Source organism: Oculina patagonica, chromosome 11, assembly GCF_052425735.1.
Source record: "Oculina patagonica isolate OP01 chromosome 11, crgOcupat, whole genome shotgun sequence".
Classification (NCBI taxonomy): domain Eukaryota; kingdom Metazoa; phylum Cnidaria; class Anthozoa; order Scleractinia; family Oculinidae; genus Oculina; species Oculina patagonica.
Genome location: NC_135768.1, coordinates 9,195,714 through 9,223,283, shown reverse-complemented (window position 1 = coordinate 9,223,283; position 27,570 = coordinate 9,195,714). Strand labels below are relative to the sequence as shown.

Here is a 27,570-nt window from a genome sequence, read left to right as displayed (position 1 = left end):
TACAGGATTTACATCGTTTAAAGAATTTCACCAAAGAAAACCACGAAAAGCAAGCAAAATCACGTGATGTGAGCTAGGGAACGTGTGCGCTAAAACAAATTTATTTTACGAAAGTCATTCGTCCTTGGCGGGGTCGTCAAGGCTCCATGAAGTCTCACTTGTCACGACGAATCAACAAATTCTCCGAATTAGCATTAAAGGAAATGTATGACATAGAGTAAAGAGAATTTCCATTTCAATCAAGCTTTGAACTAAATGTTCAAATACCAACTTACCTGCACGTTAGCCAACTCCTCCTGGGCCTCTTGCAGTGAGGCCGGTGTTTGGTGTTCAGCGGCATATCGCTTAAAAACCGCCGTGGCCTCAGTAGCCTCGATTTCAAATGCTTCGCACTGCTCTTTAAACTGCTGTAACTCATTCTCGGCGCTCGCCAACTGTTCCTTCAGTTTAGACAACTCCGTTTTCACTCTGGCAACCTCGGACGCTTTAGCACCACCCTGAAAAGTTTCACTGTATGTTTCGTACTCTTCAAGCTTGGCGATGAGCGCGACAAGAGCCTGGGACCTGTCAGACATCCGGGAACTGTCAAGCGTTAAACTGCCCTCGTTCTCACTCAGCAATGTTGCAGCATCCTTGGTTAAAATTCCCGCCGTTTTCAGCCAGCCTTCCAACGTCTGTTGCTCCGCAACGAGATTCCGCAGACTGTCGATTCGTTCCTGAATCAACTTTTTCAAAGCAGTCCTAGTTTCTCTTAGTTGGCGAGACCGCGATTCTAGGTCTTCTTTCTTGTCTACCGGAGCCAAACTTAACGACTCATTTTCTTTTCCAATCAGCGTCTCGTAATCTCCATCTTTCTCAGACAGATCTTGATCAACTGCGTGACATATTACGAGCTCTTCTTCAGTGTGTGCAACGTTGCCTTTTGCTGCGATGGCGTTAAAATCAACTGCACGGATTTTGGCCGAAAGGTCTTCATACAACGACAATAGTCCTACGCACTCGTTGTCAAAATCGCGCAGTTTTTCCAGTTGCAAGATTTCCTTTGAAAGGTGTTGTTGAGTAGCATGCACTTCCTCGGATAACACGTGAAAATCTCGTTCAAGCTCAGTTTCGCCAACATCCTTTCGTTCACCGCCTGCTTTAACGATTTTTTCAGCCAATGAGGTAAGAAACAATTCACAGGAATCAAGTCTTGCTAGTGCAACTCTTTGCGAGGTGATCTTGTCGTCGATCCAGTTTTCGCCTTCAAACTCCACCGGCTCAGAGCTCTGCTCACCCTTTACTTTCATCAACATTTCTCTTATATGATCTAAATCTGCCACCAGCTCACCATGCTGTTTTATGCGGCTTCGAATTTCGGCGTCCCTGCCTACCAACTTTCCTTTAGCCTCTTCCAGATCCCTGGACACATCTTGAAGATTGCTCAGAAGTGCGTCTTTATGTGGTCCATCGCCTTTGACGTTTCCAGATTTACCCAACAATTCTTGAAACAAATCGTTCTTTGTTTCGACAATGGTACGAAATTCCGTGTTAGCAATGAGAGCTTTTTCTAAATCATCTTTCTGAATTACTGGTGGAATGTCTTTTTCGACGAAAGGAGAAGACACATCTTGTATCCAGCTCTGTAAGTTTGCAATATCTTGCGCGATATTTTTCACCTCCACCTTTTCCTTTTCAAATTCGTTCAGTTTCCCCAAAGCCTCGTCTTTGACCTCTTCCCATCTTTTCACAACAGAACTCAGCTTTCGCCTGGGATCAAGATTTTTCTGTTCATAGGCGACGTTTGGCAGCTCATCGCATCGATCTGTGAGAAGATCGAGCTTGTTGCGATAAGACTTAATTCTTGAGCACAGTTCCTGCATTCGCTCCACTCGCTTCTCTACAGCTCCTCCGTCGCTTTCAAGAGCAAGAATTGCTGTTTCAAGCTCCTGGACGCCTGCCAGACACGTTTCATAATCGTCATCAAAATCTTTCTTTGTCTGCGCTAAGCGTTCAAGCTCACGCAGCTTCTCCCCCACGGAAGCCTTGAGCTTTCCCCAGTCTCCTTGCAGCTGCCCGGCCTTTCCATCCGGGGAAGTACGCCCGCTTTGCGCGATGTTCCCAGGTGACAGTTTGGCCTCTTTCTCGTACAGCGTTGCCATGTGCGTTTCACGTGATTCCATATCACCGTAGAGCCTTTTTAGCTTCCCCATTTGACCTTCCAAGGTCTCCACTGTGCACGAAACATCAACTGGGACTGCCGCTTGGTAAATAGTTAGCAAGCTTTCGCAGTGTGCAGATTCTTTGTCAAATTCAATAATATCGTTTATCCGTTCTTCAGCCTGATGAACTCTCTCTTTCGAATCCCTTTCCGCTTCGTTAAACGCGCTCTGCAGCGCAAGGAATGACTCTTCCAGTTCTACCTTTTCGCTTGGGTCCAGCTTTGTAAGAAGAGTTTCTCCTTTTTCTACAAGACTATCAACATTACTCTTCTCTGATTCAAGCTCTGATGCTGTTTGCTTAAGCTGACCGAGAATTTCGTTTGCCGTTTGTATATCAGTTCCTTCTGATTTACAGCTTTGAAGCGAGTCATGTAACGTCTTCACTCGAGCTAAACAAGCGTCCACATCACTGTGAATATCACCGACTTCACTTATCCACGCCTCTAGTTGTTCTTGCCTTATTACAGCTTCCGTGTTAATCCTTAGCCATTCATCTTTAATATCTCTCAACTGCCTTTGCAAGGGTTCTCTTAGCTCCTCGCACATGTTTGTCACCTGATCGCCGGCTTCTTCCAACGCGCGAATCTGCTCCTCCAGTTCCTGGCATTTTTCTTGTTGTTTCTTCCTCGTTTCAAGCTGAGCGCTGGACTTGTCGCGTAAAACTGAATATTCACACTCTTCTTCAGAAGATTTCTTCAAATCGTCCAAAGCTTGCTTACATCTTTCCGCACGTGTCGTGTAGTTCTCCTTCGCTTGAACAAATCCCATCAAACGCTCCTCTTTCTTAACCGCATCTTCTTTGAGCGCCTCCCATTTCCTTCTGATGGAATCAAGTTTTCCTTGGAGCTCGCCCTCGCCGCTCTTTCCAACAACATCCTCAGCTTTACTTTTCTCTTCGATGGACGCGATCTGAGCCTCGTACGTTTCCAGCTCAGGAAGCAACTCTTTCAGCTTAGCAAGCTGTTCCTCAGCGCTGGAATCGTCCAAGGAAAACGCTACCTCCGAGTCGACAATTACAGAGGCTTTGGTTAGCCATTCTAACGACTCCTCGAGCAGTTTACTGCATTCGTTATACTTGTTGATCATAGCTTCTGTTTTGTCCACAGCCTGCGGGACTTTCTTGTAAAGGTTCTCAAAATCCTCGTTTGCTTTTGCCAGCCTGTCTTGCATTCCGCTCCGAGAGACAAGGTCTTTATTCTTGTCAAGAAAGCCGCCGAGTTCCTCTTGCCTTTCGTTCAAAACGATTTGCAGATCTTTCAATTTGCTCCAGCTGTCCCGACAGAGCGTCCAAACTTGCCAGCGTTTCCACAGGCCTTTGCAGGACGTCATTAGCTTCGCACAGCCACGTTTCATAACGAGTGACTTCATCTTGAAATTCTTTCGCATCACTGAGGCATTGCTCCAGTTGTACACACTTAGCGGCCGACTCTTCTTGTAAGCCCATCAAAGTGTCACACAAACTGTTCAGTTCTTTCGACAGCGACTCTTCTATCGCGGTAGAAACTTTCCCAACGCCTTGGCCGACCTTTTCTCTAGCTTGCATAATTTCGTGAAGCACTGTAGACGCCTCACTGTTCAGCTTTTGATACTCGACAAGCTTCTCTTCAAGCTGCGTCACGTTTCCGAGCTCAAAACCTTCCTCCCCGTCAACGATCAATTCCTTTTTCTGCAACAGCCATTCTTTACATGAAGATATTGTCTCTGTGACGTCACTCACGTCAGTGACGCAGGTCTCCACGTCACCCAGCTTTGCCGCCAAAAGTCTGTGCATTTCTTCAACTCTGGCTTCTAACGAGCTGAGTCGATCTTGTCCTGCTTTGAAGCCCTCGCCCTGTTCAAGCGGAGAATCTTCGACTTTGCTTCGCAGTGTTTCGACAAACTGTTCGTACGAGGCGCATTCGTCGTTCAAAGTTTTAAGCTTCTCGACTTGACCGACCACTTCTTCCACTTCTTGGGCATTCTCGGATACAAGTGACATTTCCTTCTCGATGTTATCCACCCAAGTAGAAACTTCTTCAAAGCTATCGTTAAGGTCTTTTTCCAGGGCAATTCTGCGCTCCATTTCGGCTATCTTCTCTGAGAAGTGAGCAAGCGACGTTTTCCATTTATTAACAACTGCGTCGGAATCTTCCGTTACGTCTATCATCGTTGCGACTTCGTCTGTCTTCTCTTCAAGTTGAAAAATAACGGACCTTTGAGCTAAAGCGTCTTCGAATTTTTTCTTTAGCTCTTGAACGTAAACTTCCATTTCTTCGATGTCGCTGAAACATGGCGGATCGGAAGTGACGACGCTTTCAATTCCTTGCACGATGTCCTTGCACTGTTGCAACTCAGCTTCGAACTCTTTCACGTTATCATTTACACTTTGCAGTGATTGCAACTTGTCCGCAACATTGTTTTTCAGTTCCGCGTACGAGTTTTGTAAACATGACAGTTGAGACTCGATGCCTTCCTTCTCAGCGTCATCCGAGTTCTTTATTACTCGCGCAGCATTTTCTAGCAAACTTTTTAGTTCGTCCTCTTTCGATTCAACGCGTTGCCTTTTCAATTCGAGTTCTTTAAGCCTCGTCTCTAACGAAGGCCCGTCGACTTGTCCAGACCATGTTTCTACCAAACTCTCCTCGCTCTCAATCCAAGCCTTTAACTCCAAAAAGGCTTCTTGAAACTCGCGATTCTCGCCAAGCTTTTCTTCAAGTTTATCCAACTCCATTTTTGATCGCTCCTGTACTTCTTCGACAGAACTCTTTAACTCGGCCAGTTGCGACTCAAACATTTGCTTTTCAGCTTCATCAGCATCTTTTAAAACCGCTTCGCTTTTCGTTAACAGTGCATTCACAATATTCTCCGGAGATGTGCACTCGCTATTTATAGCCTTCAGCTTTGCAGCCTCTTCTTCCATCGCGGGAATATCTCCAGAAACAAACTCTATCCGTTTAATTTCGCCATTAGCTTGTTCAACCCACTCTTTGCAAGATTCCAACTCTTGGCTAAAATCTCGACAAGTTGCGATACGCTTTTCAAGATTCCCGACTCTATCGCTAGCATTTCCTCCTATGTAATCCCAATGTGACTTCAAATCGTTCATTTCTACTTGCAAAGCTGCCTGTTCAGATGGTTTTAACTTGCTAAGCAGTTCTTCGGTTTTCTCGTGTAAAGAGGCCATTGCGCTCTCCGCCGACGTTACAGCTTCTTTAGTGATCACTACACCTTCCTCCAAAAGTGGTATATTCTCCATTTTGAGCTCTTCCCTTGCAGAATTTTCCACTTTGTTGATCAACTCCTTGCACTCCAGAAGCTCTGTTGCTAACTCGTTCCGCTGGTTTAGTGTGTCTTGATCTCGTTCAATCTGGCTTGAGATATTTTCCTTGACGTTTAAAAGTTTTTCTGTCAACTCACAGACGCGAGTGTTGAATGCCTCCTGTATCGTTTGACAGCTTGGGTGCACCGACTGGCTATCCGTCTCGATTGAAGCAATACCAGCTTCACACATTTCTACATCACAAAGAAGTCCTTGCAAACTCTGCAGCTCCGATTCCACGGTACCAAAATCTTCAACACTTGTGATATCACTCAGCCTAGACTCGGTTTCCGCCAAAGCTGATTGCGCCCTCTCCAAATCAGATTCCAGCTTTTGAAACTGTTTATTAGAATCCTGAAGTAAACCTTCCTGCTTGCCTAAATCTTCATCGAGGTTTTCCCACTCTGTTTTTAACGCTTCCAACTGGCCCTCTACAACTTCCTTGGTTTCCACGTTTTCGTTTTCCCATTCGGCAGCCAGTTCTTTTCCTTTCAGCATCAAATCTTCAAACCTAGCTTTGTTATCTAAGAGCTCACTTCTCACTTCACCGCAGACTTTCGAAGCTTCTTGCAACTCATCTACACTTTGCGCGGAGGTCTTCCCAAGCGCTCTGTCTCTTGCATCCGTCAGCCAAGTCTTAAACCCAGTTAACGCGCCTACGAATAAGACCTGTTTACTTTCGAGCTCACTTCCTTGCCTACCAGGTCGGCGTCTTTTAGATCTGGCTATCATCTTCAGTGACTGCCAATCCTGTTTCAGCTGGATTAGTTTGGACTCTAATTGAGCTTTCTCTGTTGTCTCAGTCACCTTCCCCAAGATTTCTTCTCCTTTAACAATGAGCGACTCCAGATCATTATAGCGGGTCTCTACTTCGGAAAGCACCGCAATTCTCTCCTCCGTAGTTTCCGCCTTAGCTCCCAACGCCTTCATCCATTCAGACCATTCGTCAATTTCTTTGAAACAGTCTTTCACATCTTCAGCTACTGCACCGCTGCTGTCTTCAACGGTTTCACCGAGACACCTCCTTAGCTCTTTATCTTTCTCTTCAGATTCCTGTTGCAGCTTGCTCCATTCATCCTTAACACGAGCTAACTGTTCCATCACCGCTGCCCTGTCCTCAGGCGGCAGCTTATCGCAAAGCTTCCTGCCTTTCTCCGTCACGGAGTTCACCATGTCCTCTCTGTGTTTTAACTCCTGACAAAGCTCTCTGTGTTTTTGCAGCTCGTCCTTAACACCAGCAACATCGCTAGGATCGGCACCGTCTGCAGCAATGGCGGCGCTCGCCTCTTGCAACCAGACAACGCATTTTTCAAGTTCCTCGTAATACTCCGACTGCTCGCCAATGCAGCGTTCAATCTCGTTGCCCTGCAACTCGGACAGCGTCCGAACTTTGTCCCACCGTACAGACAAATCCTCCAGCTGGTCTTTGACAGCCGCTCGCTCCGATTCGTTCATTCGCGCGGACACCTTCCTCCCCTTTGTCATGATGTCACCCACCACCAAGCTCTGTTGTTGGATTTCATTGTAGAGCTTCTCCTGTTTTCGGATAACGTTTATCTGCTCCTCTTCTGGAACGGTAAACATGTCTATCTGCAAAGTATTTTCTGCCTCATTCAACCACGTGCTAAAATCCTCCACTTCGAGCACAAAGGACTGATTGGATGTCTCCAAAGCTTTTGCTTCTTCGGCCTTGAGAACTTCGCGTTGTTGGACACGCGCGGATTCCTCGCGAACGTCGCGCATTTTTTGCCACGTGACTTTCAGTTTCTCGAGACGCGCCTCTAGGATCTCGCGTTCATTTTCTTGGAGAAGCGACGAGATTCGAAGGCCAACGCGAAGCACTTCATCTACCGAACTCTCGACATGCGACAAATCTTTATCAGTATCAACCATTTCTGTTGTTTGGCTCGAAAATGCTTCAAGAGCTTCCATGCATTCGTTGTACTTGACTTCAAATGTTTCTACCTCTGAGATGCATTTCATGAGGTAGTCTTTCTTTTCCGTTGCCAGTCTGTGAACTCTTTTCCATTTGTCGCCGACAGCCCTCAGTTTCTCCAGCGTTTCCCTTTTCTTGCGTGGGTTGTCTTGTACAATTTTCTTTCCCTTGTCGCTGAGGTTGTTCACAAATTCCTTTTGTGTCTGTAACTCTGCTAGCAGAGGCTGGAGAGAAAAAAGAAAACATGATGTCAAAAACAAATAACAATCACTGAATTTCGGCCCATTACGAGACATCACAAGCTTCAAACAAAAAAATATAAGACTTTTTCTAAGGACATTACTAGAGTAACAGTGTGGTATACGTCCAGAACAGTTCCAAAGGGACAACGAAGAATGTTAATGGTTAAGACTGATTACAAACGACAAACTTAAAAATCAAATACTTAATTGTTGGGCTTTGAAACGTAAAAATACTTCTTTTGCTATTTGAATTGTACATCACGGAATAGAAAAAAATCATGACTCCTACATCCGGGGGCAGAAAACTGTCTTATAAAAATGACGGAGGGTCCCCTAAAAGTTACCAGGATCTCGTTTTCTTAGCGTGGGTTAAATTCGTTTGACCTCTAAAAGGTACCCACTATAAAATAACAAATTAACTGACCCTGACAATGTTTTGCTCAATGCCCTAAAAAGTACCGCAATTACTGCCCAACTAACGGAGGTCATTTTAGAATAAAGCAACCGATCCTAAGCGGTACCAATCAATAAATTTTAACCCCTTAAAATTTAGACGGGCACCCCTGTCATTTGCAAGGAAAAGTCCCTAAAGCTCATCCCCCCCCCCCCCCCCCCCAATTCCTTGACGGGCTCCTACCTCACACAGAGACAGCTTCTCCTTCATTTCACTCAGTCCAGACGCCACACCCAGCTCCCACTCGCCTAAAGACGTCTCCACCTCCTGCAGAACGTGCATACAGCTCTGGACTTGCGTCTGGAAATCTTGCTGTTGAACGATGTATCGAATGAGTTCCTCTTGTTTGGCCAGTGACTTGCGAATCACGTTCGCTTGCAGTTCTTCCAGCGCGTTTAATTGGCTTTCCAGAAACGCACGGTCCTCATCCGGGACCTTATCTAACAGAAGGCGGCCATTGGTCAAGAGTTGTCCCAGCTGGGGCTGGGTTTGTTCAAGGTCGTCACAAAGCGCCTGTTGAAAGAAATCAACAAAGAGTCATTTGTAAAGCTCCATATCATTCTCTTTCTTATATAGCAGAATTCAAAGGTACAGTCAGCGTAACTATGATATAACGCAGAAAACGCTTCAAAGCTAGCCAGTTAGATATTACTTGTTTGATGTGGGCACAGTTTGGGAGTAAAGTGCGGTAAAAAAATTGATCGTTACTGTCCAATCAATCCATTACACCTGAACAACTCAAAAATTTGCATACTTACCTAAACAAATACTTGATTAGTTGAAACAACAAATGACACGGCAGAAACTAAACTGTCTTAACACATGCACACCAGATTAGTTGAACTAACTACTGGAAAATTCAACTGTTTCCATTGCGGCTTCTAACCGAATAGTGTTGTCCAGCAATTGTTTGGCTTATTACGAATCGCTTCTTCTCATGATTTGCTTGTAAGGTAAAGCGTCGCGTTAACTATCCAGTTTGCGCTTTCTGGCACTTGAGGCCTAAAAGCCTGGCGGACCCTCCGATATAGTTTAAATTTTCTGTTAAAACTCATTACTTTAACAAACCTTGACTTTAGCCAGTTGATCCTCAAGCACTTTAAGCTCTGCCGTGCTAATAATCGCTGCTCCTAAACTGATATCAGCGTTACGTAGCTCTGTTAACCGTTGATCCAGCTCCTTAGTGAAGGCTGACCACTCTCCTATCTCGCCTTCTACAACCTGGACTTTGCTGGAGATCTTTTCCTTGACATCGGACCAGCGTCGCTGAAGAGTCTGAAGTTTTCCTTCGATTGTCACTCGTCCTTCGCCGTTGCAGCGTTCTCGAAGCCGCGAGCCTCGTTCGTGCACATCGGATAGTTGAGCCATGTGGCCTTCAAAGCTGTTCGCGACAGCCTAGAAACGAGTGAAAGGTAATTCGTCAAAAAAAAGCAATGAGAGAAAGGAAACTCATCCAGAAAAAAAATTGTAGTTACAGGAGAGTAGGTTGATTACAATTTAGTAGAACCAAGAATCGGTTGGAAATGAGATAAGGTAGTTCAAAAATTCTCAAAGAATATCTCTTTTAGAAATTTTGGAGTGCCTCTTTGGTTACTCTTATTCTTCAAAATCGAAGGCGGCGCCGTTTAAACCTTTATACTGCGCCGAAGCTCCGACAAAACTTTAACGTCGTCTCATTACACCCTTACCTTCAGTTTAGCAAGCTGGTTCTGAAGACCATTGTACCCTGGAACCTTGGTGCTCTCGCTTTCATGGAGGCACACTTCTGTATAGTTCAGAATGTCCCCCAGTCGTCCAAGGTCCTCTTCAAAGTCACTCAGCTCAGCCACCATGCCTCTGAGGTCCTTGGTTCTTTCGGTCACTAATTCTTGTACGTTGTTCCACATATCGTTGATTTGCTGTAGATCAGCTTCTATGGACTGATTCTCTTCAACTTTGCTGCTAAGTTCTTGGCCTTTGACGTTCACAAAGTCCAGCACGAGTTCCTGGATGCTCATTTCCTTGCGCAAATTCTAAAAGAAAATGTTTTTTTTTTTTTTTTTTTTTAATTGCAAGACACAAACAAGTTACATTACATAACATTACATTACATTACGGTAAGAAGCACTACTTACAACCATTACTTACATTACTTAACTACATCACTTACATTATAATGCTTACACAAGGGCGCTACTTACATTACTCTACTTAACAATGCTCTGCTTACAATATGGTGCTTAGATGGTTACTTATACATTGGTGTTTACAACAGTTACATTTTTTCGAAGAACGTTTACGATAACGATAGCAAAAGTGAACTTACATCTAAGATTGGATATAATTGTCCAGAAAAAAAAAGAGAGAAGGAGCAAAGATAAATTACAGAATTTTACCCCATAAAGACAAAAATATTTGCAGTTTGTTATTGGCTGTGAAACTTTGTTTTAATATTTGTATATGGTTCTGAAGGCGGAGCAGAAAGCTTTCAAAAATGTTTGGTGACAGGAAACTAGATAACAGTCACAGATTGATCGGCACGCTATTTGCTACAGTTCAACCGCGATATAACTAGCTCGACTGCGCTATAAGAAGCCCTCTGATATAAAGATCCTGATGAAACAATCATTTCGGTGTAGAGAGTTTTCAACTTCAGTGCTGAAAGATGTTCGCGTTGGCTTTGGTTTTACATTTCAACGCTTAGTAATAGACCTTTTTCGCTTGGGCGTTTTGTTGCCCCATTACAGACCATGTGATGATACTCTTGAGAATTCTTGCTTTCAAATTTTCAAATAGTCGTGTGTCTATAAATAAATAATTTTTATGTGGATAAATGGCAAATTCTCTAGAGAACATCACGTGGTCTGTAATGGGAAAACAAACCGCCCAAGCGAAAAAGGTCTATTGGTTTAAAAACTTTGCACCACTTTCTCATTCAATCAGAAGTAAAGCCAAAACCAATCGTTGCTTGCTCACACACGTTTCCCCGCGCTTTACTGACAGAAATCTAACAAAAGCGATCTCCTCCTTCGATTTTTCACTTCAAATTTCGTAAGTTAAACTGAGTAGTGACTAAGTAACATAGGGAGACTCCCGGCTAATGTTCAAAAGCCGAAAATCAGTCTTTGTTTGAAGGCTATTTAAGCTTAGCTACCATTCTTTAAACTAACTTTGCTTCATGAAATTGTAACACAAAGGCTGCAAGGAGAAACTTCTTAAAGATTTCAATCACTTCAGTGTGTATTTTAATTACAATGTATCTTTAAAACACGACCCTAAATCTGATCTTCGATAAAAGGTTTTTGTCCAAATTTGAGATTCGAAAACGCTCTTAACTAATTTATTCTCATTTTAAAGCGGAATGACTTCAGCCGTATATTTTCTTTAATCCCGCCTAAGCTTGATTTGTATTGTTCTAAAACTCTCTTGTCAATCAAAACTGAACATGAGCATTACCTTTTTCTCCTCCAACTTATCCCTGAGGGCCTCAAGGTTCGCCGGTCCAGTGAACGCTTCAGTGTGGGCTCGCTCCAGTTCCCCTAACCACTCGGCCAGTTTGTCTCTGTTTTCTTCGAACTCGTTCCACATTTGAATGGTTTCCTCAATCACGCCTTTGATTGACAGCGTGTCTTGACAGAACTCGGCCCAATTCTCCTCTAGCTGGTTCAGTTCGCTTTCTACGGTAGCTTTACTCTGACCCGAGATGACCTGGAGTAGAATATCGCCTTTGCTGTAAACTTCGCCAATCAACTGATCGTTCTTGTCCATTTCGTCAAGAAGTACCTGATAAGTAAAAAGTGAGAGATTACAAAATTTAAATCTCAGAAATGTTTTTTATTTCCTAACCTTCATAATATGATTGTATAATGAAATTAAACGCTAAAAAATTGGAACGACGTTTCGACCGTTCGACGGTCATTGAGAAGAATTTTAAGATTTTAAGGAAGTGCCAAAGCAAGCTTGACTGTTTGATTTTTGAAATGCTTTTTATTAGACTTCTGAAACCGAAACTTAACAAACAGAGTGACTCGCTCCGCGCGAAATTATTTGTTTAGATATTTTTAGGTATTTTAATGTTCTTATTCTCGTCGTCTTATTCGCTTGCTTTACGTTTTTAATTATATCTTTTACAACTATGCATGCCATTCGCACAAAGTTATTTTTTAGCCATTTTTAGCCTTTTTATTCTTATTGTCTATTGTTTGTATGTACATATTTTAGCGCTTTTACTATATTTACACATGTAATTTTATTCTAACACCTAACTTGAAAATGACCGTCGAACGGTCGAAACGTCGTTCCATTTTTTAGCGTTTAATTTCATTATACAATCAACTTCCAAAAACTTGTTGATTCGAACTTCATAATATGACCTTGGCAAGAACAATTCGCATAGGGTTCCTTTTTCATGTCGTCATTGTCATCGCCAGAGGCAATGATTCCTTTGGTTAGCAACAAGTATCAAGACCTCAAGCCGGGCACTTATGTCCAGGATTGAACGCAAGTGTATTGTTTAATGAGTACTTCACGTTTGACTGTGTTATTTGACATTTCCATATTACTTCATATTTGACAGATTTTGGTGTGTTTTGGTGAACTTTTATTAACGAAACGTGCATCTCATTAGCGTTCAATCCTGGACATATCTGAAACCGGGCACGAATTCTTTAGCCAGCGCACAGACTCGTTTTCTGGCAGGCTTCAATAGTTTGGTGTCTACACATTAATTAACAGGCAAACGACATTTGTTTGCTTATTTTCAGTGCTATTTGTTGTGCTAAATACATTGACACTTGAACAAAATGATTTGTTTTTATTTTTTAATTACCCAATAGTCGGTAAATACTGGAGGTTATTTAACGCCACTTTCATGAAAAATTATTATTAATACAGTCGACTCCCGATAACTCGAACCTTCAAGGGAAATTGAAAATGGTTCGAGTTATCGGGAGTTCGAATTATCGGGAGTTGAAAACAAATTACCGCTAATAAGGGAAAAAGGGTGTTTACTGATTCTATTCATAGATCTAGAACAGTGTAGACTAGTGTACATTTTAAATAAACAAATTAAATTAGAGTATAGATAAGCCGAAAGAGAAAGGAACAACATATTTCTTAATCACTGTCAGGTATACATCAGAACGTCATTCCACAAACGAACTGAACGTCTGTAGCACGTCAATGTCCTATCACATTTCGTGTTTTGAGGGGCGTTCAATTCTAACCCGTGTACGTTTTAATTTCAAAATAATTTCAACGCTTTAGACTACAGCACGCTGTTTGCTTTCACTTGTCATGTATTGACAGACATGGTTCGAGTTACCGAGGGTAAAATTACAGTAAATGTATCACGGAAATCCAGGGGAAATCGATTTTGGTTCGAGTTAGCGCGAGGTTCGAGTTAGCGAGGGTTCGAGTTATCGGGAGTCGACTGTATATATATTCTAGTATAACACGTCTTGGAATATGCGTATTTTCGGCTAAGAATGATTTCAACCAGAGGACCCCAAGAAAACAAACCAAATTGAAGGGGGGTGGGGGAAAATTACATAAAGTACAGTCTGAAATACCAAACTGGTGTTTAAGATCTTTTCACAGTGAACATTTACATGTAGCGAGACATGCATTAGTTTCGAACTCACCTGTAATTTATCATTCATATCTTCAAGACTGCTTCTGTTCTTATACGGTTCCTTACACCTCTCTAGGGTGGCCAACGCAGGACCAAACCACGTACCCCACTCCTGCACGGCAATAATGTATCCACTAAACTGTTCGACCACAAATTCAATTTCTACGTCCATATCTGGCGCAGATGGAATAGCTTCGTCAAGTTTGACCCCAGCCGCTGCCAAAGTTTGATCGACAGAAGCCACGTCTAAGTTTTTCTTGAGCATATCTTCTTTCAAGTCTTCTAACTCGGCTTTGTGAGATTGTAAGTCGTCTTCCAATGTCTGAGAAAAGAGAAAGAAAAACTATAATTTTAATAACTTCCAGCTAAGATTTACGATCACTATTGCTTTTTGAGGAGTGCACAATTCTTGGCTTGAGTCACAATTTTTCACAGTAGCTGGGTTAGTAGACGCTGATTTAATGAACAGTGGTGGAAATTTGTTTTTCTTGTGCTAATGTTCCTGCTTATTTCTGGAAAGAACAGCACAACAATAATGCGTGTTCGTTCTTTTTAAGCGCTTACGCTTATGCTTGTGCTTATAGTGTGAAAACCAGCCTGAGTTTTCAGCAAATAGCCACTTGACTAGTAACTTTGTAAGTGAATCTGCCCACATTTACCACATTGTAAAATTGCCCTGTACAATTGTTAGCCAACTTCTTGAGGAGATAAACCCACTACTATAGTACTACTATGTTCAACCTTCGCCATGTTAATTTGCTGGTCACTGGCCGTAAACAAAAGAACGGCAGGTTACTGGAAGCAAACAAGAAAATATATGCTTGAGAATGACAAACCTTGCTCTCTCGTAGTTTTCGTTCAACCTCTTCCACCGAATCGTCAGGCGTGTAAGCACACACAGAAAGTCTCTTGCAAGTGTCTACAATCCTTTCTATGACATCATCAAGCAGAGTCTTAATCTCCTCTTCTGTCCTGTCGGGTCTGGGCGTCTCATCACCAGTCACTGTCTCCAGGCTCTCCTTGGAACACTGCTCCACCTCAAGTGAAGTGTCCGCTGCTTTTGCAGCTTCTAGTTTAGGGTAGTCTTGAGCGGATAAAGTGTCTTCCCTCGAGCGACGTTCGAGCAGATTTGGCTCACTTACAAAGACCTCATTGTTTCTAAGTATGTTATCGATGTATATACCTGCAGTTTCGTCGTATTCGTCATCCCTGTTTTCTATGTTGATCGAAAACGTGCTACTCGAGCTCCAAAGCGTATCCATCGAGCATTCGTACGAACTCTTCCGATCACGTACGTCCAGACTGAGGGAATTCTCGCTTCCGAACGAGCGACTCCGAACCCACTTCTTACGCAACAAACGGGCTTCGGGAATCTCCGAAGAGAACTCCTCCTCGCTATCGTCTTGAACGCTGAACAGCGGTGGGACAGAAGCTGGACGTTTGAGTCTTCCTAACGTCTCCTTTTGTTGTACATCTAATGGGATTCCTGCAAGTTCTTGCACGCTGCCCCATTCTTGAAAGAAAGGCTGGAAGGACTCGCTCACGTCAACTTCAACATCATCTGAGAAATCTTCGACAAGCTTCAAGGCCTGAAGACTGAGTCTTTTCAATTGGTTCTCGCGTGAAGCCACTTCATCCTGCAAATAACAAATTACTTACGGTAGTTAGTTCACGAAGTTCTATAATGATGAAAGACTACCGCGTTGTGTGAAAAATTCTGAGTTCCACTGTCGGGAGATGAAGGGATTTTCACCGAGTAGCTTGTTACTGACTGATTAATAACTTTCGTATTTCTCCGGCAAGCTTAACAACAATTCTTTCCAAGATTTCTTTTCCATGACTTAACCGCGCCTTTTTTAAAGTGAATGTAAATCGGGCCCTTTCCGAAGTTTATTTTTACCTTTGTTAAAAAATGAGGTCTAGCGCAAAACCTTTTATACGGGAATGAGCTTGATTACACTAAATTTTGGCTTGTTTACATACAATTTCTTACTTTGCCAGTAATCTTTTAATTTTTTGGCAATGAACAAACCTTTAACTTCCTGCGTCGTACAACAATTTCCGGATTCTGGTCTTCCTCGTCAGCGGTTGTGCTCAACTCCTTCTTGACGTCCGATATCCACTGCTGAATCTCTTCTTTGTCTTTTTCGAGAACTTCAAACTCATTAGCCACCTGTTCCAGGGACCGTTGCTTAACGCCAACCTTGTCAGGGAAAATACGAACACCATAAATGAACTATTGTACTGGCAAGTCAGTACTTTACTCTAAGACTGAGACTTAGTGGTAAAGATGAAGAAAAAGTTACACAATTCGGGATAACGATTTGAAATATCTACCCACAATCATTCACGATAATGTTGGGATACTTATAGAGGGCTCGAAAAAAGGACAAGATGATTCTCCTGTTGGGCAAGTAGCTTTCCATGTTCACTTGATGGGCAAGGGCCCAAGAAGTCATCCCCCGAATAAGACCATGCGACTGCCCTGACAAGTTGTAATTCAAGCTCTGTGACATAAATTGAAAAGAGAGAAAAAAAAACGGACGAGCTTTGTTTACTGAGGGACCTGAAGGGGTCAAATGCGAACTGGGATTTGGACGAATTTTCACTGGGAAAATGAGATTTTGGTCTGTGGGACTGGGGATCACAAACAAAAAATACGAATAAAACTGGGAATGGGATTTTGAAAATCGGAAAAACAATAAGCTGGGAAATGGGATTTCATACCCCCCCCCTCCCACCCCCTCAGTACTCTTTTTACAGATTCACAGGTACATGAATGAACGGAAAAAGAACAGGGATGAAAATAAAGAGATGAGAAGGTAATTTGTACCTTTAACTTGGCCTGATTCCACTTTTCGTTGACCAATCGGAGCTGTTCCTCAAATCCTAGCATATCCACGAGTCCTTCACCTTGTCTTACTTCCTGCAGTAAGTCAAATGCTTCCTGGTTAACTGCTTCCAGCATGGCTTCATTGTCTACAAGATCTTGACCCACAGCCTGAAACAACGATAAAAAAATAGTTCATCGTAAACCTGGCAACGCAAACAAAAAAATCAACACAAAGTCTTACAAATTATTTCGCTTAGAATGTGAGCCTTGTTTTCAGTTGATCGGTCCTGGGGTAAACAAAATTGTGTTCAAATAGCCCGCCAGTCAAAATTTGCCTTGATTTTTAAAAGCCGCACACGAACTGACTATGCATGCTGAGCGGCAGGGTTACTGGGTTCTAGGAACGGCTTAAACATTATGTGGAAAAATTTGCCGCATGATGGCCAGCAGCCAGTGCTCTTGCAGTTACAGACAAGATGACGTCCAAAGAAGCTCTTGGTCTCTGCTGTCTGCTACCTCTCATCTTGCATACAACTCAAAAACATTTTGACTGGGCTGATCATAGGCATACAAAATATGCTAAAGCGTTGATGTCCTTCGTACTTTTAGTTAAAGAACTACCTTAGCTGGCAGTTTCTCTTGGTTGCACGTAGATTCCCGAGTTGTAAAGAAACTATGTTAAAGTTTATTACTGTCGAAAAAGGCCAATGAGGTAGCGAAAGACCAATTAAAGTGTCTAAGAACCACTAAACTTGGAAATGGCTTTGCCATTTTACGACCGGAGTTTAAAAACAGCACGGCCTTACGGAAGAAAAAAAAAGATTGTTCTAAAAAGAGACTGGGTTCTGTTCTCGGAAGACACTGGACACGAGTAAACTCAGCGCCAAAGAAACTTTAAGCGACTCGGTGCAAAAAGCGTTCCCGTTTAAGGGCGTCACGTTTTTATTCCAGAAGTATTCAACGTCTGAGGCGTTAAATGCATCTTTCCTTTTTACCGTCTTATACAAGACGTTAAAGTCGGCTCGAGAGGTCTTGAACGTCTCTAGCACAAAAAGGGCCGTTGATGCATAGGTTTCGTCATTCTCGTCCCCATAGCCCTTTCGTTTCTCTTAGTCGGCTTGGCACGAGAAAACAGAGAGCTCTGGGGACATATAAGTTTTGAATTAATTCTAATTTTTTTTTTATTGGCTGTTTGGAACAAAGAATTTCTAAACGGAAGTCGAAAACGTACGACTCTCTCATACATTCTTTTGAACGTCATGACTGCATACACGAAGACCGGAAATCCTAGAATCTAGGAGTGGAAATCCTGTGTCCCCAGAGCCCTTCGTTTTCTCGTGCCAAGGCCCAGCCGGCTAAGAGAAACGAAAGAGCTATGGGGACGAGAACAAGTTTTCGTTTTTTTTGGAAGAACACACTCAGGCCCCGCGCTAGTGACATGCTGTTCATTATTTCACTGAGCATTATATCATTAATCATTTAGATTCTATCGATCAATGTTAACGTTATTTACAAAATGTCCCAACTTTATGCACTGATCACCAAATTACAAACAAAGTAAATTCAAAGTCCTCGCTATACTTGTGAATTAATAAAATCAGTCGCAAAAAATCCACTGAACGTATTGCATCAGAATTAATAATAAAGGTGTCGTTTCTAAGTTTGAATGCGCTGTCATTTGTCCTCATGCAGCCCAAGAAATAATCCTCGGTTATTGCATTGTACAGTTGGCGATTATCAACACCGACAACTATTAACAACAACAACAACAACAAGCTTTATTTGCATGACTATAAGTAAATACAGAATTGCAAAAGCGTATAACTAAACTAAAGCGAAACTTATAACAATAATAATCGTGTAATAGGAATGAAAAAAAAAACAATTATGTATGTGTTGCATTACTTTCATTCGGAAGAAAATTATTTCGTAAGAATAAGCATCTCACAATGGACTTCATTAGTTGAGAGTTTAAATAATAATTATCAGAATTCATTAATTTTTTGGTGGCTTGCATAGGAGGTAATTGTGTTATGTTTGGCATGTGATTCTCTTTTTTTGTAAAATTCATCTCTAAAACCACATTATTTAGTACAATGGAAAAGTAAATGGACTTCGTCTTCAATTTGGTTTGATTCACGCGTAGGGCAGAGTCTATTATCCCTTGGGATTTGATCATATCTGCCAGTTTCGATCAATAATTTATAATTCCCTATTCTAAGTTTCACTAATTCTTAACAGTTATTTAGTTTCCTTGTGAAAACTAAATAGCAGGAAGGCGTATATTCGTCCTTAAAAGTGTTATAGCATTCTAATTTCTTAGAGTTTCGAATAATCCTGAAATAGCGTGGCCAGCCCTGCGATAACTACTGACTTTGATGCTCGATCTCTGAGCCAAGGCATCTTCCGCAGTATGTTAATGATAGCATGTCGAATACATCTCATCTTCCAACAGTAAATTACAGGGTTTAATGTTGAATTAAGAAAAATGAGAGTCAATGAGAAAAGAAACAATTTCTTCAAAGCGACCTGACTCGGGCCGTTGGCTTGAATGGCAGCTAAAGTAATAACGTAAGGCAAATAACAAACCAAAAACGCGAGATAAACACAGAATATACCAACTGCAGATTTAACGAGGCTTACAAAATTTGCCACTTCGCCAGTCTGTGTGACTTGCGTAACTTGCAGGGCCTGAATCTGATTCTTGTGGCGACGTACGGTTAAATAAATCTTGATGTAAACCATTGTTGTGAGAACGAGACAATTGACTCCAAAAATGAGAACAATAACGTTGGTAATATAGAGTGGAACCCACAACGCCGTCGAAGAAGCAAATACACTTAACACCCATATTGAAATCACCACAGCAACAACACGCTTGTGAGTCACAAGTTCCTGATATCTGAGATGAAGATAAATAGCTAAGAATCTGTCTACACTTAGAGCCACAACACCTAAAAATGAAGCTGCAGAAAACAAATATCCAGTGATGTAAAAACCCTTATACATGGCACAACCAGGATTGTTGTGATGTAACAACATGCCCAGTACTGTGGTATAAAATGGTTGAGCAAATAGTCCAACACAAATAGCAAGACTCAGGAGAAATGTTTTTAAAGTCCTTGGTAACGACGAAGTTTTTCTTATCACGTAGATTGTTAAAATGTTCAACATGATGACAAAAAGGCATAGAATATTGTTGAAGACACAATTAGAGACGAACGTCGAATAGAGGTTGTTGACGTCTAAGACTGACGGAAAGAACTGCAACAATACTTCACAAGACGAAGACTTCATGATGTTAACTCAAGTTTCTTAAAATAGGCGGACACAAAAATGGTTTTGCGAAGCCGCTAAGATAGTTTCTTTTCTAAGCGCCACAGACCAGCAAGGCCACTGTCAGAATAAAACATAATAAAAACTCACAATGTTTCGATTTCGTCACGATATCATTGACAAATGAAAAGTAATAAAAAAAATAGCTAAGTTAATATATGCTAGAAGAGTGTCATATAGTTTCATGCAGAAGAATAAACGAGTAATGATGTAGTGTCGAGTATAAATTAATAGTTGTTTAAGTTAGGTGATTAAACACCTAAGGTAGTAGGTCAAACATATACTTTTGCCCGAATGGATTCTGATTGCGTGTTGAGTTTAATTGACGTCAGTTTTTTCTGTCTGTCCTTTTATTAAATGGTAATAGCATCCTCAAACTGCCTCATTTATGGACTGCCTCATTTATGAAAATGTTATACATCCGCGCGCAAAAACCGAAAGTCGATACACAATCAGACTCCATGCGAGCAAATGTATTTGTTTGACCAACTACCTTAAGGTGGATTTCCACTGAAAAAAAAAATAGAGACAATGTATGAACGATTTGCGTACACGTTTACGTGAGTCGTTCATACATTGTCTTTATTTTTTTACACTCGTAACGCACGTAAAAAAAATATGCGACAGTGGAAATCCACCTTTTGGCGTTTAATCACCTAAGTTAATCAACTATTATTAATTTATACTGGACACTACATCATTACTCGTTTTATTCTTCTGCATAAAACAATTTAACACTCTACTTAGCTATTTTTTTATTATTATTATTTTTCACTTGACAATGAAATTATATCATGACGATACCAAGACACAAATACTACGTCGACGAAGATATCTCAAATAATAACACAGTGTTTTTTTTTTTTGCTACCACCTTTATAGTAGTTTTTGGGTAATTTTCGGTTTTAAGCGCTTTTTAAAAAATCTCTTAAACGGCTAGATAGATTTTCTTCAAACTTTCAACGCGAATGCTCGATTATGCAAAAAATTTAATTTCAAAGTTTTATTTTCATTGATATACTAGAACGTCTTCAAATTTAACGATAAAGGAGGCCTCGAACCGACGGAAATCTTGCATTACAATTCACGGTTTATTATATCGTGCTAAAATATTCGAATTAATATACACTACATTCCTTCGTGAGAAATACATTTTTATTGCCCGACCTTTATGCAAATTTCGCTTATATTTTCTGCATATTAGTTTGCTTCACACTAGAGCTCGTAAGTATAATCTAAGTGCACTTGGAACCTACTTTGAGTGTGAAGGGGTAAAACGTACTTACTTGAACTTTACTTGGTGACCATGGAAACTTTCGTAGTTCAAAGAAGCCGAAGTACGCCGCCAAGTATGGTCTACACCACACTTGAGAACGCACTTGACCAATAGGAAATGGAAGCCAAATGAAGACGGCGTGCAGCGTTGTCAGAGTAGCGAAGCGCGCGAGGTCTAAAAGCAGAATGCAAATGAATATAACCGCCACAAGGCTCAAAAATCATCAGCGTGTTCTGAGAGAAATGGAAGGAATCTAGGCGAAGTTTTCGTTTTTAGGCGGTGACGCCTATATGTTGTCGCCCGTGGACGGGCAATGTTACGATTACTCCAACCGAGTAGCACTGGGAACTAGGCACTTTGCTGTTTACTCAGTTTCGGTACGCCATCTTTGATTGTCATGAGTACTAAATCAACTTTAAGAGCATCCATCGGCAAAACGCGTTTGATTTCTAACGTACAGTTAAACAGAGTTTTGGATTCAGGGGAGAATGATGTACTGGATAATTGTGAGCTCGCTTAAAGAACTTTTCTACCGTTGTACGTGTATTCGAAGTCGGCATACGTGATGGCAGACTAAGTTGACTGATGTTGAATTTGACAAGTGAAGGCCGGTTAGTGTCATAACTTTTGAAACTTTTCCATAAGGGAGACCGATGGCAGCAGTATCTTGATAAGATTGCAAAGGTGAGCTATCTGAAATCTTTGTTTGCTTTGACGTGCATTGTTGTCGATAATATTTAAGTTTAAGTTAATTTTATTTTATTTTCCCTTCGCGACTCGCCATCTTCATTTTACTGCTTTTGATAATATTTATTCGGGTATTTATCTCAAGCCATTAAAAACAAAACAGTGACGGTATCCGTATTCCTATTTGTACGAGAAGCCAGAATTCAGAAAGAACTTCTCCCCTATTGCTGATTTAGCTGATCTAAAATGTTTTGTTTGATAAGTTGCATAAATGCATGAAAGTGATTCTAGTAAGCGGTGTTGACTTCATTACATTTCAGACCGGAAATGTCACACAATCTTCAGTATCGACTAGGTGTGGAAATCAATCCTGGGCCTTTCTGTTGCTAAATGACGAAGTTCATAATGATTTAATGTATTTATCTTATCATATTGTAGGTTTGTAATGTATTGGAGGTTCGTTTTGTAGTCAAGGCAAATAAAAATTAAAATGAATAAGAAAAATGCAATTTCTGGGATCATTGTAAAGCGTCATCGCCTGTGCATGCATGTATGCGTGCCGGTTATTAAAAGTGTATTAGGAACACCGGTTGCTTTAGAAAGTGTTTTAGGAAAATCGTCCGCCATTTCGGTTTGTTTGTCTAAGTCTTGTCTGAGTCGTGACGTAACTCGCGCGCTTCGCTATTCTGAAGATGATTTACAGCTAGTACCTCAAGTGATATACTTTGTCATCAAGTGTGAGGCAGGATTGTGTAAAATGCGACTTGGATTTTCAAGTGCACTTGAGCCAAGTGCTTACTTGAACTGAACTAACTTAGCTTCTATTGTGAAGCCAAGTATTAAGGTGGAATTTCGAAAAATTGAATAATTTCGTGAATAAAACACACCAGAACTGGCTGCCGTTGGCAGGTGTCCAATCGATTAATATACTAGGCAACTGTTCAAAATATAAACGTAGTGTTGTTGAGGGATTAATTTTAGAATTCAATAAAAAGGTAACGAAGTGAAAGACAAGCTTGGGTTTGTCGTTAGCCGAATAACGTCATGCTTAATCTCTCTAACATCTGATTTACCACGGGTGAAAGGTCCAATTGGAAAGAATTCAAACTTTCGGGTGTTCATATACAAATGTCTTGACTTCACACAATATTGACGGTTTATTTTAATTTCCTGTTGGCTTTATTATGACTGGTATTGGGAAATTCAAGACCCGCACCTAAATTAACATTTATAATTGGTTTTACCCTGAAAAAATTGAACTGTATTAGTACGTAAACATATCATCTTAAAGAACGAATTCCAATGCCTTCGTTTACTGACGATTGTCTTTTTAGTAAGGACAGGACAAATTCAAGCCAAAGTGACCCAGGTTGTCCGCGGCGCCGAGAAAAGAAACTATCTTAGCGGCTTCGTAAAAATTGACACCATGAAGACGTCGTCTTGTGAAGTATTGTTACAGTTCTTTCCGTCAGTCTCAGAAAATAACGATCTCCATTCGACCTTCATCTTAAACTGTGTGTTCAACAATTTTCTATGCCATACCGCCATCATGTTGAACATTGCAACAATCTACGCGATAAGAAAAACTTCGTCGTTGCCAAGGAATTTTAAAACGTTTCTCCTAAGTCTGGCTGTTTCTGATGTTGGTGTTGGATTATTTGCCCAACCGTTTTATACCTTAATTCTAAGCAAGTGCTTACAGCACAACAATCCTGGTTGTGCCATGTATAAGGGTTTTTACAACACTGGATATTTGTTTTCTGCAGCTTCGTTTTTTTGTGTTGTGGCTGTGAGTGTAGACAGATTCTTAGCTATTCATCTTCATCTCAGATATCAGGAACTTGTGACTTACAAGCGTGTTGTTGATGTGGTGATCTCAATATGGGTGTTAAGTGCTTTTGTTTCCTTGATGGCGTTGTGGATTCCACAATATATTAACAATGTTATTGTGCTCATTTTTGGAGTTATTTGTCTCGTTCTCACAACAATGGTTTACATTAGCATTTATTTAACCGTTCGTCGCCACAAGAATCAGATTCAGGCCCTGCAAATAACGCAAGTCGAACAGACTCGCGAAATGGCAAATTTTATAAGCCTCGTTAAATCTGCAGTTGGTATATTCTGTGTTTATCTCACGTTTCTGGTTTGTTATTTGCCTTACGTTATTACTTTGGCTGCAGTTCAAGTCAACGGCCCGAGTGTCGCTTTGAAGAAATTGTTTCTTTTCTCATTGACTCTCATATTTCTTAATTCAACTTTGAACCCAGTAATTTACTGTTGGAAGATGAGACACATTCGACACGCCATCATGAACATACTGCGGAACATGTCTTGGTACAGAAATCGAGCATCACACCAGTCACAGGGCTGGCCACGCTATGCCAGGATTAATAGTTGTTGTTGTTAAAAACCACCTACTGTATATAGCAATAACCGCGAGAATGAGCTCGGGCTGCATGAGGATAAACGAAAACGTATTAAAACTTAGAAATGAAACTGTTTTTAGAGCTAAACAATTTCTGATACAATGCGTTCAGTGGCATTTTTGCGACTAATTTTATTAATTCGCAAGTAAAGTGAAGACTTGGAATTCAGTTGGTTTTAAACTTTTGTTTGTTATTTCCTGACCAGTGCGACATTTGTGAATAATAGTGATAGAACTGAAGTGATTAACGATAAAATAATGAAAAGTATGCCCTTTTTGTGCTAGAGACGTAAAGTCCACTCGAGCCGACTTTAACGTCAAGTATAATACACGGCACGCAATGCATGCAGAAGCAATGACGTTTCTCAAGGGGGTCTTAAATAATTTTCAGGAAAGTGGTCAACAATTAACGTAAATAATAGTACAGAGGTAGCTGAAAGCTTCCTTGTTGAAAGAATGGTCAAAAAGGTGCGTTATCTTGCAGCGTGACATCCGATATACGATTTACGATACTACTCGAGAGGTCAAACACAGTCTTGTAATTGTCTACACCCGCACTTTGTATTTAAAGAATGTAAAGATTTCTGTTTAGTAAATCTAATAGAACTCATCAAAAATAATTTGTCTCTCTCGTTTATACTTTGTGTTAGTCCTTTCTTACTGCCCGGGAGTACTTTGCTGTGTGTTCTACAAGGCCATTTCTTGTTGAGTTAATGTTGATTTCTGTTTACGTAACATTTACGCCTGTAGTTATTCCCAGTCCTATTCGGTTCTATTGATCGGATGATCGAGCGCAACAGACCAAAAGATCCGCTCCATTAGCCTGATAACACTAAGCGATAACGTCACTGCACAAAAAATAAATAGCAAAAATGGATTTAATTACCTTGCATTCTTCAATCTGTTTTATGCAGTCGTCAGCATTCTTGACTTGTCGCTTAGTAACGATCCCCTGCGTATTCTTAAAGAAGGCGTTCATCTTGTGTTTCTGCTCAGCAAACTTGTACCATTTGCCAGTTACTCTCTGGAAGAACTCTCTTTTCTCCGTAATATTCTTCTGCAGCGCTTCAAATCGTTCGATCAACTCCTGGATTTCCTTCATAGCGCAGCCGTCCTCGTCGACTTCCATCATGTCCTGTGCGGCTTTGTTCAGAGCCTCCAGGTCACGTTTGTGGGCGTTCAGTCGATCAAGAATGCCCTGAAACAGAAAGGTGCATCGTCACGCATGTTTGTCACACACGTCGTCACACAACTTATACACTGTTGTCTTCCTCTAGTACATCATAGTAGTAAGAGCGGTTTTTACTCGACAGAACCTTTATAAAAAAAACAAAAATAACCATGAGTTAGAAAGCCAGGATGCCAGTACTCGAAAGTAATTTACATTTGCTTTGGTTTGGAATAAGTACGCTTAGTGATTGGTTCAAAAATCTCGCGCCACTTTCTCTTTAAACCAACATCAATCGTGTCTCGTTCAAACACGTTATTCGCGATTCGCGCCAGCTGCATGTATTTTTTTGAATTTTGTATTGGTTCGCTGGATTGGCTGTATCTTTTTTGATTGGCCAGAGTGATTACCTTGAAAACCCCTCTATGGCCTAAACTAAAATATAAACTGTAGCTCCTGTATTTAGAAAAGTTTTATTTCAGAAATTCCCTTATGCTACGTTTTACGGTGCCATGATTTATTCTATACAATGGGCCACTTTCTTGTTGCTAATTTCAAGTATTCATTTATAACTAGCTTATGCAAGGGAGAAAGGCAGCTTTACCTGATATGCTGTAAGCTGATCCTGGGCACTGTCGATGCGGCAGCTTGTCGCGTTCTGTAACTCCGCGTCTCCCTCTTTCTTCTTCAGCCATCGAATCATCTTGAGCTTGTTCCTAGTAAAGTCCCACCACTTTTTGGCAGTTTTCTCGATACTCTTTTTCTTCTCCTCCACGTCCTGTATCACCGTATGCCACTCCATGTTAAGGTTGCCGAGTTTCTCCTCAAAATCCACCGCCTGCCCTGAGGATTCCTGCTGCAGCATCAGATGACCTTCCTTCACCACCACGTCCAGATCAAGACACTGCTGCTTCCAGTAATCTACCTTGGCCTGGAGTCGGATTGAAACAAAAGTGACACTAGAGGTAAGAGTGTATGTCATCATCATCACCATTATCAACATCATTACAATAATTTTGGTCACTCATTTGTCACGCCCTTCATAACAACGAGGTTTGGACGGAATTACAGCCAATCAAGATTACTAACTCACAATTAACAGCGCTAACAGCTGTTTGCTCCAACATGATTAGTCAGATAACAAACAAACTTAGATTCTTTTGTTTTAAACTCGCGCTGCAATTCGTTGAAAAATCTTAGCTGGACTCGGTGGGAGTCGGTTGACTGTAAGACAACAAAATTTCGAGACTGACTCATGCAGGCGCAGATTTATGTGTGAGCTTATTCCGAGTGATGAAAAACTCATGAAATTAATTCTAAACGTTATTCCTAGTAAGGAAAATGGGGAACCACACGAGGAATAGGAAAAACCTCTTGATCATTGTGGGATTCGAACTTGCGACCTTCAGACATGGATATGGGTTCGAATCCCACAAAAGTCAAAACTACTTTTTTTCGTTTGCGTCGTGGTCCCTCATTTCCTTACAAAAAAGTGTCAATGATCGAAAATTTAAAATAGCGGTCAATTCGCCAAATTATATTTTACCTTAGCCTTTTGTGATTCCTCTTTGATTTTCTCCAGTACTGTCGGTGGTATGTCCTTGGCGGTACTTAGTTTCTCCTCGATCTTTTCCAGGTATTGTACCACTTGTTTAGAAGAGTCTAGATAATGACGCGAGAGAACCAGCAGTTGATACCTTCCGGCAGCCCATCGGAGCATTTCGTCCCAACGATCGGTTAACTTCGTCAGCTTCTCGCCGAGTCGTTCGGCTTCTTCGCCTTTGCTCGCTTGAAGTCGTACTTCGCGACCTTCTTTCACCAGGGATTCGAATGAGCCTTGACGGCTTCTAAAGTTAGACTGAAATTCCTGGCGATAGCAAAGTTTAAAAGTAAAATTATGCGCAATGTTTACAAACAAAAGCTTACAAACTAGACTAATTGAGTGTTTAGGTACAAAAATTTTCCTTTCTTGGATTGGACAGATTTTTTTTTTTAATTGGCAACTCACTCCGTTCAAGGACATAAAGTTCGCTCAATATGGCTGTACCGTATTTAGAGAACTTTTAAAGCTTTCAGAAACATTAACTTTCTACCAAATTTTGT

General features: G+C 41.2%; 2 protein-coding genes across 2 annotated transcripts in view; one reads left to right on the top strand and one right to left on the bottom strand.

Moving 5' to 3' along the window:
* LOC144631037 (uncharacterized) overlaps positions 1–27,570 on the bottom strand; it is a 117,131-nt gene that overhangs the window by 44,703 nt on the left and 44,858 nt on the right. Inside the window, 13 exon segments of the mRNA XM_078489398.1 lie at positions 276–3,467; positions 3,469–7,659; positions 8,315–8,644; positions 9,200–9,526; positions 9,820–10,143; positions 11,567–11,893; positions 13,753–14,064; positions 14,579–15,379; positions 15,775–15,945; positions 16,576–16,743; positions 25,186–25,497; positions 26,072–26,398; positions 27,014–27,334. Coding sequence (XP_078345524.1) covers positions 276–3,467; positions 3,469–7,659; positions 8,315–8,644; positions 9,200–9,526; positions 9,820–10,143; positions 11,567–11,893; positions 13,753–14,064; positions 14,579–15,379; positions 15,775–15,945; positions 16,576–16,743; positions 25,186–25,497; positions 26,072–26,398; positions 27,014–27,334 — 11,103 coding nt within the window.
* LOC144629789 (adenosine receptor A2b-like) lies at positions 23,301–24,317 on the top strand. Its single transcript, XM_078487999.1, has one exon. The coding sequence runs from the start codon at positions 23,301–23,303 to the stop codon at positions 24,279–24,281; it is 981 nt and encodes a 326-aa protein (XP_078344125.1). The 3' UTR covers positions 24,282–24,317.